This window comes from Osmerus mordax, chromosome 1 (genome assembly GCF_038355195.1).
Source record: "Osmerus mordax isolate fOsmMor3 chromosome 1, fOsmMor3.pri, whole genome shotgun sequence".
NCBI lineage: Eukaryota > Metazoa > Chordata > Actinopteri > Osmeriformes > Osmeridae > Osmerus > Osmerus mordax.
Window position 1 is genome coordinate 19,499,218 of NC_090050.1, and position 16,956 is coordinate 19,516,173.

Consider the following 16,956-nt stretch of genomic DNA (forward strand, 5'->3'; position numbering starts at 1 on the left):
ATCTGCAGTAATATTTTACCAACAATGTGATATTCTGATGTCATTATTTATATCTGAAATTATATTGCATTAATTCCTCCAAGCAAAATTAAATTGATATACAATGACAGAGATAGCATTTCTATTTCTATCAACATCTTAGCATTAACATTAAGCATAAATCTTCTCTCCAGTCTCTAAGGATATTTTCTGACCAGTAGGAAGTGCTCTTGATCAACAAATAAATTGGTCTCACTTCTGTTACTCTTAGGATCCCCACTCTGTCACTTTGTATTAGAAAGGGATCATAAGGATTCACTTTGATGGGTTTGTGGACATCATTGGTATTCATTGTTAAAATAGGGTACACTCTCACCTGCATTGTAGTTTACAAACTCAAACCAGTTAAGCCTTTCTACTACAAGTATATGCCTCTAAATTGGAGTTGTGTCATATCTTTGCAGTGCAACAAAATATTTACAGCCTGCAGGATGGCATTGCATCGCTTGAGGAAAAGGTATCCAAGGTGAGAAATTGTTAACCTTGTGTGATGTGCATATGTTATGAAGCCAGATTTTATACATAGGCATTTTGTGTAAAAAATCAATTTCATTAGAATCCTTTGATTTCCAAACAAAATTTTTGTTATTTTGTCGTAGACTGGAGTGGCCACCACAGAACTGCATTCCAATGTGGATAACTTGCAGAAGAACCTGGAGGCCTTGAGACAAGAGCAAGGCAGAGACCAAAACATGCTTGAAGAGGCCCTATCCCTACTAGGCACTTTGGTTTCCAAGCATTCAAAGCCGACCCCTGTCATAGTGACCAACAGTATGGTCCAGACATCGCCAAGTCTGGTTGAGAGGCCATTTGAGCTTGAGCAGAGTAGACAGCCTGACTACAGCAAGCATGACCTCACCCAGCCTAACAACAGTCAGCCTGCAGTTCCCTCCAAAGGCCCTTGGGGCAAGAGCATCACAGCTGGCCACAGATTCACTCAAAGAGGCCGCAGGAAGCAGCCTCTCAGGAACAGAAGGCCAGCACTGCTACCACCACAGACCAGGAGCAGGGGCAGAGGATGGGATGAAAACAGCCAACAACCAACAGAAGTAATTAAAGATGAATTTGATAAATCACCTGTCAAAGAGCAGGATGTCAGTCTCAAGCCAGAACCTTTGAAACAACACAATAGGGAGACCAAAACTAACAAAGGCAAGGAAGGCTTCCTCAATCCTTTCACCTGGTCCCAGGATAGTAACAGCTCTCTGTGCATCAAAGGGAGTGAGAATCTTGCATGGGAACAGTTGCCAGCTGATCCCACAACTGAGGTCACAGGGAGAGCCAGGGGCTTCTGGCAGCTGTTTGACATAAGTTGTGATTCTGACTAATGTAGTGAGTGATGGTCATGCCCAATCCATTAACCCTTGGGGGTTGTTTAACTTAACAAAATAAATGGCAAAATTGTTTTAACTTGCTGTAATAAACCACTGTTCATTAAATTCTCACTTCAGTTTTATTGAGTGTGAATGAATTATAAAGTGTTTTTTGTACATTGCCTCATTACTTTCAGGGCTTCCACATCAGTTATCTAAACACAAACAACACAAAGAGCAGCACTATGTTGACTCCTGGCCCAGAGACAATTGCTTACTCAAATTCCAAAGAAAGTTTGATTTGTCTGAGATGTCACTCTGTGACCAAGTCAACAGGTGGGGACATGAGTCCTCTAGGGTTGAGGTTTGCCACCAAGCAAACATCATAGCTGTCATGCATCAGAACACTGCGGCGCACAACTGTCCAACGGTTCTCCCATGGGTTCAGCTCTAGGATGTCCTTTATTATGTTGTCATGACGATCTGGGGAGATCATTATGGAGAAATCACTAAAGGCTACAGTACAACAGGTTTAAATGTGTGACCAAAATATTTGTAAAAATATGTGTAACACTAATCATGTTTACCTGCTCCCTTGTAATATCCACACATGTATAGCTTGCCCCCCACCACACCAGCATTGGAACCATTGGTGCGCAAGGACAATTGGGGAGAGGGCAAAGTCGGTCCATCTCTCCAGAAGTCTCCATCAGGGTTGTAGATCTCAACAGCATCAAGGCAGCGACGTGATTGGCCACAATCCACTCCCTCACATCCAATACCCCCTGTCAGAGAAAATCTGGGTGATCACTGATGATTTTTTCACAATGACATGAAATCATGAAGACTAAATAACTGTTTATTGTTGTTGTGGCACAACAGTGTTCACTATCAGAAAAAACAAATGTGTGTTGTGCTGTAGTTTTCTCATCATCATACTGAGGTCTGGTCTGTTCGTCTCACCTAACACATAGATTTCCCCATTAAGAGCCACAGCACTGCAACGATATTTGGAGAACTTCATGGGACCTAGCTCAGTCCACTTGTTTGATTCTGGGTCATACTCCAGCAGCCGGTTACTTAAGCGGTCAGGCTCGTCATCCATTCGGTAGGACTACCACAGGGAAGACATGACAGATAGTAACAGGTGCAAAGGTAGGGAGAAAACATTGGATTCATTTACCTATCCACCACTTAGTCATTTTTCCCCAATAAAGTATTCAGAAAAGTCTGAAATGGCCTCTATATACAGTACATCTGCTACTTCTACTGTGTAAACAATAAATGTAACAACAGACATACCTGTGGGGTTCGACCACCCAGCACATAAAGACGACCTTTCATTCTGACGACACTGTGATATGCCAACGGTAGAGGCAATGGGGCAGCACTTCGCCAGGGTCCACCCTTTAAGGACCAGCGCTCCACACAGTTAGTGATGAGGTATTGGTTCTTCAGCTTCATCTGCCCCCCTAACAGGTACAGAGTGTCACCCAGCGAACCCAGAGCATATGAGTCACGATACTCTGCTGAGCTCAGGTGTTCCCAGCTACCTTGAGTATCAACCTGATAACTGGGGAGGAAACACACCACCATGGAGAAACACAGATCGGACAAATTCAAGGGTTAGTAGTCTCCACATTATTACCCTGACAGTAGTTGATCCAGATAATCTTAACAAAACTCAGTGTAACAGATATAATACATACAGTTAGTTATTTAACTGATATATAAAACAATCAAATAAAAAAGCTGCCTACCTGAAAATCTCAACATTTCTGTCTTTCTGTCTTGCCATTTTGCGTGCACCTGCCTCTCCGGCCACTATGATGTCATTCCCCTCAGTGACAACACCTGCACACACATAACCCAGAGCCTCTCCATAGCGTGGAGATGTGATGTAGTGGGTGCGGCCTGTGGAAGGAGCGTAGCAAAAACTATATTCAGCATAGCTGCCGTATCGAGACCTGATCCCTCCGCCCTCATTGCCGATACAAAGCAGCAGGTCTGTCGTCTCCATGCCGTAGCGAAGCTTCAGGCGTCTAGGAGCCGCTGACGGGTGCATCCCTGTGACCTCCAGAGCCTCCTCTAGCATCTCCATGCACTCTGCATTGGCCAACAGGGATGTATTCCTCTTCATCGCCTCCCTCAGGTAGTCAGGGCTCACTAGTGGTAGACGGACCTTTCGAAGGAGCTCTGGGAGATGCCGGCTCCTTCCATCAACCTCTCCAGAAACGTCATGACGGACCCAGCGCAGCACCACATCCAGGATGGTCTCCTCACGTGAAATGTTGAGGTCATCAGAGCTCAGCAGCTTCCCCAGCTGGTGAGCTTCCAGGTCCAGCACCTCCTCATTCTGGCACACCCGCACAAAGTGCTGCCGCAGGTAACACTGGGCGTGGTCACCAAGCTGCTCTGCTCCCAGGTCACGGGCATAGTAATACACTCCAAGACAGTTGGAGGCATCCATGTTCTCTCTCATGTGAAGTTGGCAGCGGGAAAACACTTCATCCATTTGCAAGAGAAAGGCAGCGATGGAGACCCCTTGTACATTGTCATTGGAGAGAGGCAGCTCAGAGCAGTACATGTAGTTCAAAAGAAGACCAAGACTGTCTGCAGGGGTGTCACGCAGAATAACCTCTCTGTTGTTGCACTCACGCAGTCCACAGGTGAACATAACACGGAAGTAGGGGCTAAATGCAGACAGTACAAGACGATGGCAAGGAAAGCTGATGCCCTCGGCAACCAGCACAACATCTGTCAGCATCTCTGTCTCCCTCATCTTCCTCAGCTGGTCCAGGAGTACCAGGCCATGTTTTTCCCGGAGATCCATTTTGCTCCCTATTTAGCAGCAATATTCTTATGAAACTGCAGAAGGAAATACAACATCACTGTACAAAGTGTCAAAGTCCAAAAATCTATGTATTTAATGGTTTTTGATATCTGAAATAAACAGTAACTAAAACAAAAGGTAAATACTTAAAGTGGTTTAAAAAGTTTTGTTTAATCTTCTCTGTTCTTTTTATGTTTGTATTTCTAAATGATTCAGCAAAAGCACAGAGAAAAACAACACCAAACCACTTCCCAGTGGTGCAACATGGGATCCCTCCTTTGAAGTGCTATTTACCCACCATGCATTTTACCATTGATCAACCAAGCCAAGCCAATGTCCCTGAGCTGAGCTCACCACTTCCTACCGTTCAGTGGGAATTCTTCTGTTTTCTGTACCCTAAGGAGACGGGTAGATTCTCTCTCCAAGCTACAGTCGTTGTTGATATATGGAAAAGTATTAGATAGACAGAGGAGCCTAGCTTACCCCAGTAACTCAGAATGTTTACCCTCCCTTACCGGCCTTGGACAACTGAGCAACTAACCTTAAAATAGACCATGCTGTGCCTAATGATAAGTGGGTCAGAGAAAGGGTGAAGCAAAGAGAAGCAAATCTCCTCTTTTTTTCTGGGAGTTTTCACTAAACACAAAATGTGTTTTGTTTACACAGACAGAGTTTGTATTTCTCAAGCCTAAGAAACCAGTCAAAGTATTTTGTCCTTAAGTTCAGGGTGGCTCAATCACGTGTGTCTGGAATGGTACTGAAACATGCTGCATGTTGGAATCACATTTCCTCAACTCACTTAAAGGAATATATCGTCATTTATTCTTCAACATGATGAGCCAACATATATTTTTTATATATCTGCTGGTAAACAGTCCTACAAAGATGGTTTCTCCAACAATGTTACTCTTCTATAATATATTTTAGTACAAATGTAACCAATAAAAAAATTTGCACATAAAATAGTGTGAATTAAACAATGACCCTGATGAACCCACTAGGAAAGTAAGAAGACGTCAGAAGGAGAAACAATACTTAACAGCAGCAGACGCACGAACGCTTCACATAAAAAAAACCTGGTTTCTCATTTTCCATGCTCTGTGTCTGCAATATGGTTTTGCCTTCCATAAGCAATCATTTTCATGACTCAGTAGAATTTCTTGACTGTGTAAGTTATTGAATACCTCCCTTCTGTGTGGACATGCCTGAACTGTTGAATTCTGCAGCAGGGTACATTGACTATGAGTTCACACAAATCTCAAGACCTAGTTCACATCACTAATGAGTCGTAACGACGACGACATATTCCATGATGAGGTTGCTTCCCCCCCCCCAAATGTCCCCTGTAACTTCCTGTGTTACCCTACTGTGGTTAGACATTAGATAATGCATCCTGCTCGCCTTCAATCACACACACATACAAACACACACATAAAAGATGAAGACAGACAGCGTGGTAGTGGTGACTGCTGTTTCCAGACGGACAGTACAGACAGTGATATCCAAACGTCTGAGATACACTTTGTGTAACCCATCTTAGAGGAGCAAGAGCCAAAGGGGGTACTTGGACAGTGACAGAAGAAATAACATCTTGCTTCTCAGAACACATACAGAATACGCTCGTTTGGATAACTTGGTATGGCTGGGCAGAGAGAAATGAGATACAGAGTTCAGAGGGGCATCATCGATGAAGAGAGATTGGAGGAGTTGGCTCAGAGGATTGACTACTCTAACATTAATCCTTCCCTGACTGAGCGCCTGAAAAACTCTTTTAGGTAAGGCAAACAAAGGGTGCAATATTTCATAAAGATTAGCATTTTAATCTTCTCTTTTTTTATCTGTCTTTTCCTAAATCAGCATGTGAGAGAATATTTCCATGCGTCTCCCTTTTATGTTTGTCCCTGGCTCTTCCAACCCCTTCAGATGCACAACAACCAAACTGAAGAGAGCTGTGGTGGGCTGTCTGCCTATACTTTACTGGCTGCCCAGATACTCTATCTTTGATTATGGCATGGCTGACCTCATCTCTGGTATCAGTGTGGGCATCATGCATCTACCTCAAGGTAAAATCCAGATCAAAATGGACTAATACAATAAAATCATTTAGATTCACCTACACTGTGGTGGGACAGTTCATGTTTCTACAGCATGTACTTCAATGTTACAGGGATGGCATATGCGCTACTGGCCTCCTTGCCCCCAGTGTTTGGACTTTATTCATCGCTTTATCCTACTTTGGTCTACTTATTCTTTGGGACATCCCGTCATAACTCAATTGGTAAGAGGACAAAATAATAATAAGTACTTATTGTTTTTTTTCTCATATAGAATTAAATTAAAACATTGGTTTATTATACGGTTCACTATATGAGCTAACAGTTTATACTAAAAATCCACATGCATTTTAAAGCACCTGTAGATAGTTGAATAACTCCTTTTTGGTTTCTTTCCAGGCACATTTACAGTGGTCAGCATTATGGTGGGCAGTGTGACAGAGAGATTAGCTCCAGACATGAATTTCTTGATCATGAATGGTACCAACGTTACTGCGGAGGTGGACATCACTGCCCGGGACGCCTATAGGGTTCAGGTAGCAGCTACAGTCACTCTCTTGGGAGGACTTATACAGGTCTGTCAACAGAACAGCTCTCAATCAGTTCACGCTTACAGAAACAATCACACCAAGTGATACAATTGTTCTGGTAAAGGTAATGGCAGTAAATGCTTTTTGTCTTTTTCTAGGTGGTACTGGGTTTAGTGAAGTTTGGCTTTGTGGGGACCTACTTGTCCGAGCCATTGGTGCGGGCCTACACAACTGCAGCTGCTTTTCATGCGGTAGTTGCACAAATTAAGAGCTTATTTGGGGTGTCAGCGACACGTCACGTAGGGCCCTTCTCACTGGTTTACGTGAGTAATTTAAACTAAAAGCAAATGAATACATGGGCAAATTTACAATTGATGTAAATGCAAGTGTTGTGATCATGAATGTCTCTCGCCCATAGACTCTGGTGGATGTGTGCTCCCTGCTACCTCAGACCCACCTTCCCACTCTACTGGTCAGTGCTGTATCGATCGTGTTTCTCATCGCTGCCAAGGAGCTCCACTCCCTGCTCGGCCCAAGACTTCCTGTACCCATCCCAGTGGAACTCATAGCAGTCAGTCTTTATTTCTGTCTCCTTGTGCAATTCAGCTATGTCAGCAAACACCTTTCAGTCACAAACAGCAGATACATGGTATTAATGACTAATAAGTAGGTACACTCTGCATATGATTAACTAGGTCTTAACTTTCCTTCGCCAAATGATTGACAAATTCTTCAAGTTTTCTGTTTGTTCTGAGAGAAGTGTGTTGTGTTTAGATTGTGGTGGCAACGTTGATATCATCCAATACCAACTTAAATGGCAACTACACTGTCTCAGTAGTGGGTGAAATTCCTAGCGGGTGAGTACACAGAGTAATGGTTTAGTTTGACATATTTTACACATAAGTGTATGTGTGTGTGCGCTTACAGGTGTGCAAATGTTTTTGTTTGTGTGTGAATGACATCATACCTTTACCACAACCCTTTTACCATCCTTTGTTCATTACAGCCTCAGTCCACCAAGCATACCAGATTACAGCCTTTTTGGAGAGGTTGTTGTGGATGCTTTTGCCATGGCGATGGTGGGATATGCCATCTCCATCTCACTAGGGAAGACGTTTGCTATAAAACACGGCTACAAAGTGGACAGCAACCAGGTGACCATGATCTCACAACACCCCTCCACAACACACTACACCAGACGGTATCCTAACATGTTTTATCATACTATAGCATATCATACCATTCTGTAGAGGAGAGTAGTTTGTGTCAACGCCTGGCTGTGTTGTCTATGCTCTCTCCCTGTTGAAGGAATTGGTGGCGTTAGGTCTCAGTAATGCAATAGGAGCCTTCTTCCAATGCTTCTCTGTCTCCGCCTCTATGTCACGCAGTCTCATCCAGGACAGCACTGGAGGTAAAACACAGGTAAGAACAAAAGAAGAACACCATAGTCACACAGTCAGTTATTTTGAACGTAAAATGTGTAAAGACAAAATTGACATTTAGTGTTCCTTCTTATACCAAGTGTATTTTTTCTGCAGATTGCTGGATTAGTCTCTTCTGTTATAGTACTGGTAACCATACTGAAACTTGGACCACTCTTCCAAGAACTGCCCAAGGTACTATCTTAGTTACTCTGTGTGCTTGAAGAGGACTTGTTTTGCAAGTCTGTTGATATAAATATGGTGGGAGAGAATGTTACTGATGGACCCATGTGTTAATTTTTTTTTCAGGCAACACTTGCAGCTTTAGTCTTAGTAAACCTAAAGAGCATGTTTAAACAATATTATGACATTATAACTCTCTGGAAGACGAACAAAGTTGATCTGGTGAGATTATTACACAATGTTGTACACATTTGACACTGTTTCACAAACTTTACCTGAGACATGATGTAATTAAAGTGAAGTCATATAATTAAACAATGACAAGTACACTTTGCCTTTTTCCCAGGTGCTATGGTTATTCACCTGGACAGCCACAATGCTGTTCAATCTTGACATGGGCCTTGCTTTTTCCATTGCCTTTGCTTTACTAACAGTGATCTTAAGAACCCAACTGTAAGAGATTTCTTCAAAGCTACACATCACACTCATTTCAATGATCCTGTGAGAATAGAGAGAAAGCAAAATCATAAATTGACATGTGCATCACTGTTTGGTAGACTATTCTTGATCACATTATGGTAAGCATTCTAATTATAAATCAACTTTCAGTCCAAGGTATTCTGTTCTGGGGCATGTTCCAGGAACAGAGCTGTACTTGGATATGGAGACCAACAGAGAGGTGAGATCAGTGGACATGAATTGTGACACTTGGTGTACTACACCAGGAAGATTAAACAAGGTTGTTTTTGTTCTGTGCCAGGTGAGAGAAGTACCTGGAATCACAATCTTCCGCTCGTCTGCCACGGTGTACTTTGCCAATGCTGAACTTTACCTGGAGGCTCTCAAACAAAAGGTTGTATTATTATAAAACTATCACAAAACCCTCAGATTGTTCATTTATAAACCCCTTCTCCAAAACTCCAAACAATCTTTCAATACCTTGAACTTACTTCATTGTCACAGTCTCAAATGTGGATTATGTGATTCAAACTACACCCAACAATTGTGCCTGTATATATTTAGAGTGGACTGGACATCAGCAAGATTGTAATCTACAAGAGGAGACAAGAAGCTAAGCAGAGACGTAGACAGAAGAGAGCTGAGAGAAGAGCTCAACGTGAAGCCAAGAAACAGGTGAGATACTGTGTTCTGTACCAAACATTTACTGGAACCTGCACTATGCAAATTACTATGTGTGGTATGGGATAACTTGCAACAACATGTTTTAGTCAAACCTACAGTAGGTTATTGTTTGAAAGTGGATGACAGTGTTATCTTTATAGTCAGTCACACCCTTGTGTTCTTCAGGTTAAGGTGATAGCAGCTAAACAGGGTGCTATAGGGCCAGTGTTTTCAGTGGAGGAAGAGGTGGCTCAATGGACGGACACAAATGTGGATGCAGAGTCCCAACAGCAGTATCGAGGGCGGGGAAATGGCACTGTGTTTGTCATGCCCACTACACCTCTGACACCTGAGAGCCACTGCAGCTGGGAATACCTCAAAAGCGGGGATCCAGACACCACAACTCTGGGGTCAGTGTCTGAACTGCAGGACGGGGACACCACAACTCTGGGCTCCAGTAGTGAGGATACCCTGAGCCGTGACCTGGAGAGAGTCTCTCTGGGCTCTCTGGGAAAGTGGTCTTGGGATATTCACTCCATTATACTGGACCTCTCAGCATCCAACTTCATAGACACAGTGGCTATCAAGACCATGCAAAATGTGAGTAAGAGATGAAAGTAGAGTAGAGTTTAGAAGCATACCATTAGACTAGACAAGATCTCACACCTATGTCTTGTCTGTTGACAGATATTCCGTGACTTTGGTGAGATTGATGTTGATGTCTACATGGCTGGGTGTCAGGGTAAGAGAATATTTATTTTGTAGATCATTCACTGTAAGTTCATTATGAGCTAATCATTTGGAACTGTACCCGTCTTGTGCTTCTAACTACCTTTTCTGTGCAGCCTCTGTTGTGGAGCAGCTGGAGCAGGGGGGATTCTTCTCTAAGTCCATCACCAAAGGACTTCTGTTTGCCACAATCCACGATGCAGTGTTGCACTGTCTAGATCATCATGGAGCATCACCATTGTCCAGATACGAGGATTCAGTGGTGTGTGATTTCCTTCAAATACACACATTCTGCAAATATCCAACATGGTTAAATCATACTGTATAACCTATTTACCTCTCTCATTGCAGAATATGCAGAGCAGCACAAAACTATGAAGATTCTGACCTGCATGCAATATGGATGTGTGGAAGGACATTGTCACATGACAAATGTCCGTTATTTATTGTAAAATATATTTTGCATACTTCATGTATGATGATTTCACCACTCGGGAAAATGTAAATTGAGTAGGAGAGTTATAGTTTCAAGTGATGACAATTCTTAGGGCAGGATCCTAACTATGTTCTACTACAAAGTATTTCCGCATTAATGTTAAAATGTTTACTTTAGGTCGTTGAAGTCGATGTCAAAAGTAAACTGTTAAAATGTATTAGTATGATTGTCACATTTTCCTTCATAACTACACTTCAACAAGACATTTCTCTGACTATCAGAAAATTAAGAATACTTTATTTGTAACACAGGAAAGTGATTCAGTGCATTTTCAAACAAACAAGGTACACAATATACTGGTAAACAATAAATATACTGCACATTCAATGCTGGTTAAAGTACTTTACGTAATGTTTAAAAATAGGTAATAAATAAAATAAATAAATAAAGCAATGCCATTTAAAGTGCTATGACAAAACTAGTGCTTAAACAACTTTTGGTGATTAAACAATTCACTTCAAGGTAATTACACTAGAACAGTACCATGAATATTTTTGCTACTTGTGCAGCTCACACATGCAATATTTATCAACACTTAATTATCAACCTCCCCTTCCCAAATGTAAGTAGGGAGGGACATTGTGCATTCATGTAAACAATGGTATGGAATAATCACTCAGAAACCATAAACATAAGGTAACACAACCCATACATTAAAATCAAAAGAACAATTATCTTTACAATTGCATAAACCCAAAGTGACCTCAGTCCCTGAATGTTTACATATTTACTGGTCGCAAGGGGTGTAATGATACAAGTTGTGCACAGGACAAGTTAGGTAGTAGTGGAGGTAGGGAAGTTTTAGGAATGACGGGCCAGGAAATAGTCTTTCTTTTTTGGTTTCTAGGCTACAAGTCCTGGTGTGTATCAGTGTGCCGTTCAGGGCTTGACTCCGCCCCCTCGTCCTCATTCTCCAGCTGTGACACCAGCTGCTGGAAGCGAGCCTGGCGCTGGTAGTCTGGATCAATGTTGATCCAGTTATTGGCGACCCACTTAGTGCCACGGGTGACCACACAGCCACCATGTAGAGAGTATTCATCCTGCTCCCCCACCCATCCTAGGAGGAAAATGAAGTACAGTTACAATGTACTTGTGCCATCAAATGTGCGTGACACAGAATATAGACCCTACGGGCCAGTACATGTAGTTAAAAATACGTTTTCAAACGACGCTCTGAAACACCAGTGGTGTTTAATTGGTACTGTGTGTTTTATGCATACAGTACAAGTTCCCTAAAGCGCAGGATGGAGGATTATACCTCTTCCGTCAGAAAGGTAGTTGTACCAGAACACTGCTGTCCCTTTCGTAGGTGTCACCCTCAGATTACTCTTGTCACAGTTTTTTCTGGTGTCCAGAAGATCCACATCATTCTGGATCAGAGACTAAAACACAAACACTGTACAGTAGGGCACAAAAAGATACACTCCTAATACAGACAAACACTCATGCACATATGATATACCACTGACATGAACACTATGTACACACTCATACAGACACACACGTACAAAATTACGCACCACTTCATCATAGGTCCTGTTGTCTGCCACAGGGAATGCGGTCTCCCCGCCTCCCTCAACAGAGTTCAAGTAGAAGAGAACTGTGATGTACCTGGGTGTACAACACAGATTTGATTCGTACAAACACGCAGACACACACACATGCACAGACAAATAACCCCACAAAATGGACACTTAAGCATCGAGGCCCATCCAAATGAACTAGAAAGCTTTTTCACAAGAGAAAATTCAGATGCTATAACGAGATTTTATCTCAACATAAGATTTTCACCCTGCACCCTGACCATGACCTCTAGGCACCTGTTGTCCACCAGCTTACATGCAGGTGGCAGCACGCAAAGTCAGTCAAAACAGAGGATCAACTGTATGTTTTGTACATGAATTCCACAAATTATTCTGCATGATCACAATAAGGAGTTTCAGGAGTCATATGGATGTTCCTTAAAGTCACAAACAATCCCAGACACACACATTCACATTTAGCAGACGCTCTTATCCAGAGTGACTTACAGTAAGTACAGGGACATTCCCTCGAGGCAAGGCACTTCACCCTACTTGCCTCGGGGACACAACGTCATTTGACACAGCCAGGAATCAAACTGGAAACCTTCAGATTACTAGCCCGATTCCCTAACCGCTCAGCCACCTGACTCCCTCCATTCACGTACTGTATGGAGGCCTAGCAAGTCGGATGCAGTCAAAGTTGAAGTAGTCAAAAAAGACTTAAACCTGTCATCGTCTTAAACCCCTCTCACCTGCATGAGGTCTCAAAAGGAGTGGATGTGTTGGCTGCAAGGCGGGTATGAGTGCAGGCGGTTTCTGGATAGACAGGTCCACTGTCGTGATGGGCATGGTAGTGACCCCCCTGCTCATATCGCACCACCTGGAGGGGCTCACTCAGATCCACCAGTGCAGGGGGAAGCCGAGTGAGACGTGTTACCCTTCACAGAGGGAGGAAGAGGAATAAAACGTCAGATTATATGTATCTTGGTTGTTAAAACGTAACAGTAAACGTCATGCACACCCATGTCAGTGAGTAATATGCATATTCTCTTTATAGGAGTCACACTGTGTTTTGTGTGGGTTTTTCACCTTTTCTTGAGATCTTGGAGGACCTGGTGTGCCCCCTGACCTTGGTACAGCCAGGTGTGTCTGCTGTTCCTCACCAACTGGCTGCTCTTCAGCCCACGCTGCTGCAGGAAACGCTGGAATGCATCACTGCTCAGTTGCCTGAACTCTTCCAGGCTCAGCAAACCTACGCAACAAAGGGAGGCATCAACGCAACCCTTCTGAATGTGGTAGTTTTTCAAATAGTTTATACATGGTGACTGAGTTTCTAAGTTTAAGAGCTGGAATGCTTCCATTAACATGTGCGGTGTCTTACCATTATTGTCCTTGTCAGCTTTAAGTCCAGTATAAATCTCACGCAGATTCTCTGGTGTTAGCCAGATCCCATCCCGCACCCGTGAATGGGTCAATATCTGTGTGAAGACCAGAAATAAATGTAAGAGTGGTTGTGGTTTCTCACATTTATTAAAAAATGTTATGTAATAAAATGTAAATGAACAAACACAATACCTCCTGGAGTTGCAGCTGACCATCCTGATTCAGATCCAGGAGGTTGAAGATCTCCTCTGGGCTGAGGTTGAGCTGCTCTGTCAGTTCCTCCTGGCCCTCTGGCACCATCACCTGGCTCTCCATTAGGCCTTTCAGCTGAGCAAGTTGCATCACCACACGACATTCCTCCTCAGACAAGAAGTTTGGAATTTCTGCACATAACCAAGGATGAGAAAGTGGAGAGTGAGGAAGAACTGAATCCAGTACGACCCCATGCAGGGTGGGGCGTTCAGGGGGTGGGGGGTTAAGAGTCACCCCCCACACTCTTCATGAAGAGTTTGAAATAATTATAGTCATTATTAATAATTACATTATAATTTTTTGGGATCATGATCTTTTTGGGTAGAACACAGTTGGTGTGACTGATACTGATTATGTCATGCTAATGTGAAAATGTAAGGGACATGTAAATAAATTGTGAAATAATTAAAAACATGATCTTTATGCAATGTAGTGAAGGAAACTATATGACAACAATAATGTTGAATGTAACTGGCTCCTCTAACAATACAACTGGCCCCATCCAGTTGAAATGGTTAGAACCTGCACTGTCCTCATGCCCAACTCACATAGGCCCATACTGATATTTCCATTTAATTATTGGCTTTGTTGAACAAGACTACAATGCCAAGGTGAGATATGTGGAAAAACAACTCTTACCAAACAGCAGTGGTTTAAGGCTCAATGTTCGCATCTCATGGACTTTGTTTGGCAGCAGTGAAACTTTCTGGACATGTCCAACCTGAGATATATAAGGCATCCATAATAAAGGTGCAATAAATTATACATTTCTGGAGCTGTGACAAAAATCCAGGTTCAACTTTCACAACGTCACAAATGTCTCACCCTTATCCCTTCAATCCGTGGAAGATACATGTGATGTAAAAACTCTGATCCAGGTTGCTGAACCTGAGACTCCGGGAGTTTATGATTATTGGTCCCGCTTGCCGCATTCCGAGTCGGAACGACCATTTCTCCTGGGCCATTGTTATAGTGCACGTAAAGAAGTAGGGCTATGACATTAATGATGTATACATGAAAAAATACCATCACCACCATGAAGTACGATCGGGAGCATACGCTACTCTTTTGCAAGGGGTTTCGCTGGCGTGGACGGGGAGGAACGGTTGGACTTGGCGGTGGAGCAGTCTCAGTGGCTTCATCGTCCCCGCTTCCTTGAGACTCAATCATCTTTAACTTGATCAGATGAAACAGAAAGAAATCAATAGCCATTCTGATCATGTGTAAGTACCACAATAAGGACTTCCGCCATCCCTGCAAGTCAGTGTTGTCTTGCTGAATGAGGAGGGCTCAAAGTTACCGCATGACTGGACACAGTTTAACTCACTCAGCCTCTGCCTAAGCTAGTTTGGCTAGCTAGCTATCTCAATAAGTCATTGGATAGCAAGCCGACAAAACAAGCAGAGTGTATCTCTGCTACACATTCAATTGTTGGGTTAAAGAGACGGCATTGTGCCTGCAAGCTTACTTTAGCTAGCTAGCTGGTTCCAACGCAGACTCATCACATCATCACACAGCACACTGACTACAGTACCACGGCAATGCAGATAACCGCAGCACCAAGCGTCTCTTGTTTACCATGCAGTTTCAGACAGGACTGCGCAGACTTCCAAAATATAGGAGACAGGTCATTTTAAAACTTGTAACGATCGCCAGCAAAAGTCATTATATTTCAATATATCTGTATAGATTAATATACGACGCAAAATTCCTGACAGAAAATCTCAGAGCCGCTTTCGAAGACAACACTATCTCATGTTTTGCCCTACTACGCAGCATCGCGTAGCCACCTCAAACTATCGCGCTGACAGCAAGCAGACAAATTCAGCAAACTCGTACAATGCTGACCTCTGGTGGCCTCTTGGGTGTATCCCAAATGGACAAGAAGAAAAAAGCATGGATGCCGCACGAACAAGAAGCCTAGATTCCCTTATTATTAGGTCGGTGGTAGATTCAGAGCTATTGAAAAATATCAATACATTTTCAATTGATCTGAGTAGATTGAGATAGAGGCAATGCGACTTTCTGTGCGAGCAGTGTTCGAATTACTGAGGGGGTTGGGGGTGGGGGGTTTGACCCCCATAATTAAGACTTATACTTTCCTCAGGCCTCCAGGGAAATCTGTTCCCACTGTGTTCTCAGTGTAAAGGACTGGCGTATAGATGAAATGTATTACACATTATGATCACTGTAAAATAATGAATGACAGATGAGTATCCTAAAATTATAACACCGACTTGCCTACTTAATGTACAGTACAATAGTTTATTTGTGCCTAAAACGTAAGGTTGTGTATTAAAAACGACACACACAATAATAAAACAACATGTATTCTGTAACGAATTGTAACGATTTTGCGCACGCGCAATGAAGGGGGAAGAGGGGAACTGATTTCTCCGTAACACTGGAACTTGTTGACCTGTCTTATGCAATATGCGGAAATGATGCATGCGTGCACAGTGGATTGAAGTGGGACTATGCAAGTTTTTGTTTTTTCAACAACAACAAAAACATTAATGCTTCATAAATTGAAATAGAACAAAATCAGACTCCTCAAATTCGAATGGTGAAATTCAGATCCCAAAAATTCAAACCCAAAAAATGAAAGACGCAAAATATCTGATTGTAACATCCGGGAAACCAAGGATAGGTAAGGCAACAAGCCTGAATGCAATTGAACCATCTCACTTCTCTGAGAAGTGTCCAACTGCAGACCTCTCTCCTCAGGCCCCTCTCATCCAGGTGTAGCTGCAGGCTATCATACATGCAGACATACAGATCAGTCAGATTCTGATTAATAAAAGTCACGTTTTTAACTTCACCAGAAGTTCTAGACATGGCCTTGCCGTGGTAGTTATGCAGGTTACCTCTCTTTACAATGTGTGCTTACTGTGGCGCTGATGTTATCTTTGAAGTGTTTGGCTTGCGTGGTTTTGTTAAACACGTGTGATGAATGCAAATTAAGTGAACGGAAAAAAACTGAATTTGAAATTAAGATATTTTAGGTAGAATGGATTTACACAGATCAACCAAAGGTTAAATCCCTTTAACAGATCAAATATGTAGCCTACCACAAAG

At 42.7% G+C, this 16,956-nt stretch overlaps 3 protein-coding genes across 6 annotated transcripts; 1 reads left to right on the forward strand and 2 right to left on the reverse strand.

Moving 5' to 3' along the window:
- Positions 1 to 4,681, reverse strand: kbtbd12 (kelch repeat and BTB (POZ) domain containing 12). 2 transcript variants are annotated; one of them, XM_067238336.1, is made up of 6 exons: positions 4,550 to 4,681; positions 3,113 to 4,220; positions 2,655 to 2,925; positions 2,316 to 2,466; positions 1,940 to 2,137; positions 1 to 1,835 (listed from the first exon to the last, which is right to left on the reverse strand). In XM_067238336.1, exons 2-6 carry the CDS (start codon positions 4,183 to 4,185, stop codon positions 1,666 to 1,668), a joined length of 1,863 nt encoding a protein of 620 aa, XP_067094437.1. In that variant the 5' UTR covers positions 4,186 to 4,220; positions 4,550 to 4,681; the 3' UTR covers positions 1 to 1,665. The 2 variants fall into 2 exon arrangements, with proteins under 2 accessions (XP_067094437.1, XP_067094445.1); XM_067238344.1 differs by having other exon boundaries at positions 4,540 to 4,681.
- A 1,142-nt stretch (positions 4,682 to 5,823) lies between these two features.
- slc26a6l1 (solute carrier family 26 member 6, like 1) lies at positions 5,824 to 10,875 on the forward strand. The gene is made up of 19 exons (XM_067233212.1): positions 5,824 to 5,960; positions 6,109 to 6,248; positions 6,353 to 6,463; positions 6,639 to 6,814; positions 6,928 to 7,092; positions 7,188 to 7,340; positions 7,544 to 7,626; positions 7,776 to 7,923; positions 8,078 to 8,191; positions 8,308 to 8,385; positions 8,500 to 8,595; positions 8,720 to 8,826; positions 8,983 to 9,052; positions 9,134 to 9,226; positions 9,397 to 9,507; positions 9,682 to 10,095; positions 10,183 to 10,237; positions 10,341 to 10,486; positions 10,576 to 10,875. Exons 1-19 carry the CDS (start codon positions 5,824 to 5,826, stop codon positions 10,600 to 10,602), a joined length of 2,424 nt encoding a protein of 807 aa, XP_067089313.1. The 3' UTR covers positions 10,603 to 10,875.
- A 120-nt stretch (positions 10,876 to 10,995) lies between these two features.
- Positions 10,996 to 15,598, reverse strand: p4htmb (prolyl 4-hydroxylase, transmembrane b). Of its 3 annotated transcripts, none has more exons than XM_067236708.1 (10): positions 15,457 to 15,598; positions 14,704 to 15,054; positions 14,518 to 14,599; positions 13,819 to 14,009; positions 13,625 to 13,721; positions 13,333 to 13,495; positions 12,996 to 13,181; positions 12,241 to 12,331; positions 11,979 to 12,102; positions 10,996 to 11,777 (listed from the first exon to the last, which is right to left on the reverse strand). In XM_067236708.1, exons 1-10 carry the CDS (start codon positions 15,457 to 15,459, stop codon positions 11,569 to 11,571), a joined length of 1,497 nt encoding a protein of 498 aa, XP_067092809.1. In that variant the 5' UTR covers positions 15,460 to 15,598; the 3' UTR covers positions 10,996 to 11,568. The 3 variants fall into 3 exon arrangements, with proteins under 3 accessions (XP_067092809.1, XP_067092818.1, XP_067092801.1); XM_067236717.1 differs by having other exon boundaries at positions 15,347 to 15,598; XM_067236700.1 differs by lacking the exon at positions 15,457 to 15,598 and having other exon boundaries at positions 14,704 to 15,099.
- Positions 15,599 to 16,956: the final 1,358 nt, after the last annotated feature.

Bases quoted from the DNA above. Each gene is read 5' to 3' on its own strand.
- kbtbd12 (XM_067238336.1), bottom strand. From the start codon at position 4,185: ATGGATCTCCGGGAAAAACATGGCCTGGTACTCCTGGACCAGCTGAGG. The intron at 2,926-3,112 runs GTAGGCAGCTTT...TTTCCTCCCCAG, and splicing joins AGAAATGTTGAGATTTTCAG to TTATCAGGTTGATACTCAAG. The intron at 2,138-2,315 runs GTGAGACGAACA...TTTCTCTGACAG, and splicing joins TGGGGAAATCTATGTGTTAG to GGGGTATTGGATGTGAGGGA.
- slc26a6l1 (XM_067233212.1), top strand. From the start codon at position 5,824: ATGGCTGGGCAGAGAGAAATGAGATACAGAGTTCAGAGGGGCATCATC. The intron at 6,249-6,352 runs GTAAAATCCAGA...TCAATGTTACAG, and splicing joins CATCATGCATCTACCTCAAG to GGATGGCATATGCGCTACTG. The intron at 6,815-6,927 runs GTCTGTCAACAG...GTCTTTTTCTAG, and splicing joins TCTTGGGAGGACTTATACAG to GTGGTACTGGGTTTAGTGAA.
- p4htmb (XM_067236700.1), bottom strand. From the start codon at position 15,099: ATGATCAGAATGGCTATTGATTTCTTTCTGTTTCATCTGATCAAGTTA. The intron at 13,722-13,818 runs GTATTGTGTTTG...GTCTTCACACAG, and splicing joins GTCAGCTGCAACTCCAGGAG to ATATTGACCCATTCACGGGT. The intron at 13,496-13,624 runs GTAAGACACCGC...TTTGTTGCGTAG, and splicing joins AGCTGACAAGGACAATAATG to GTTTGCTGAGCCTGGAAGAG.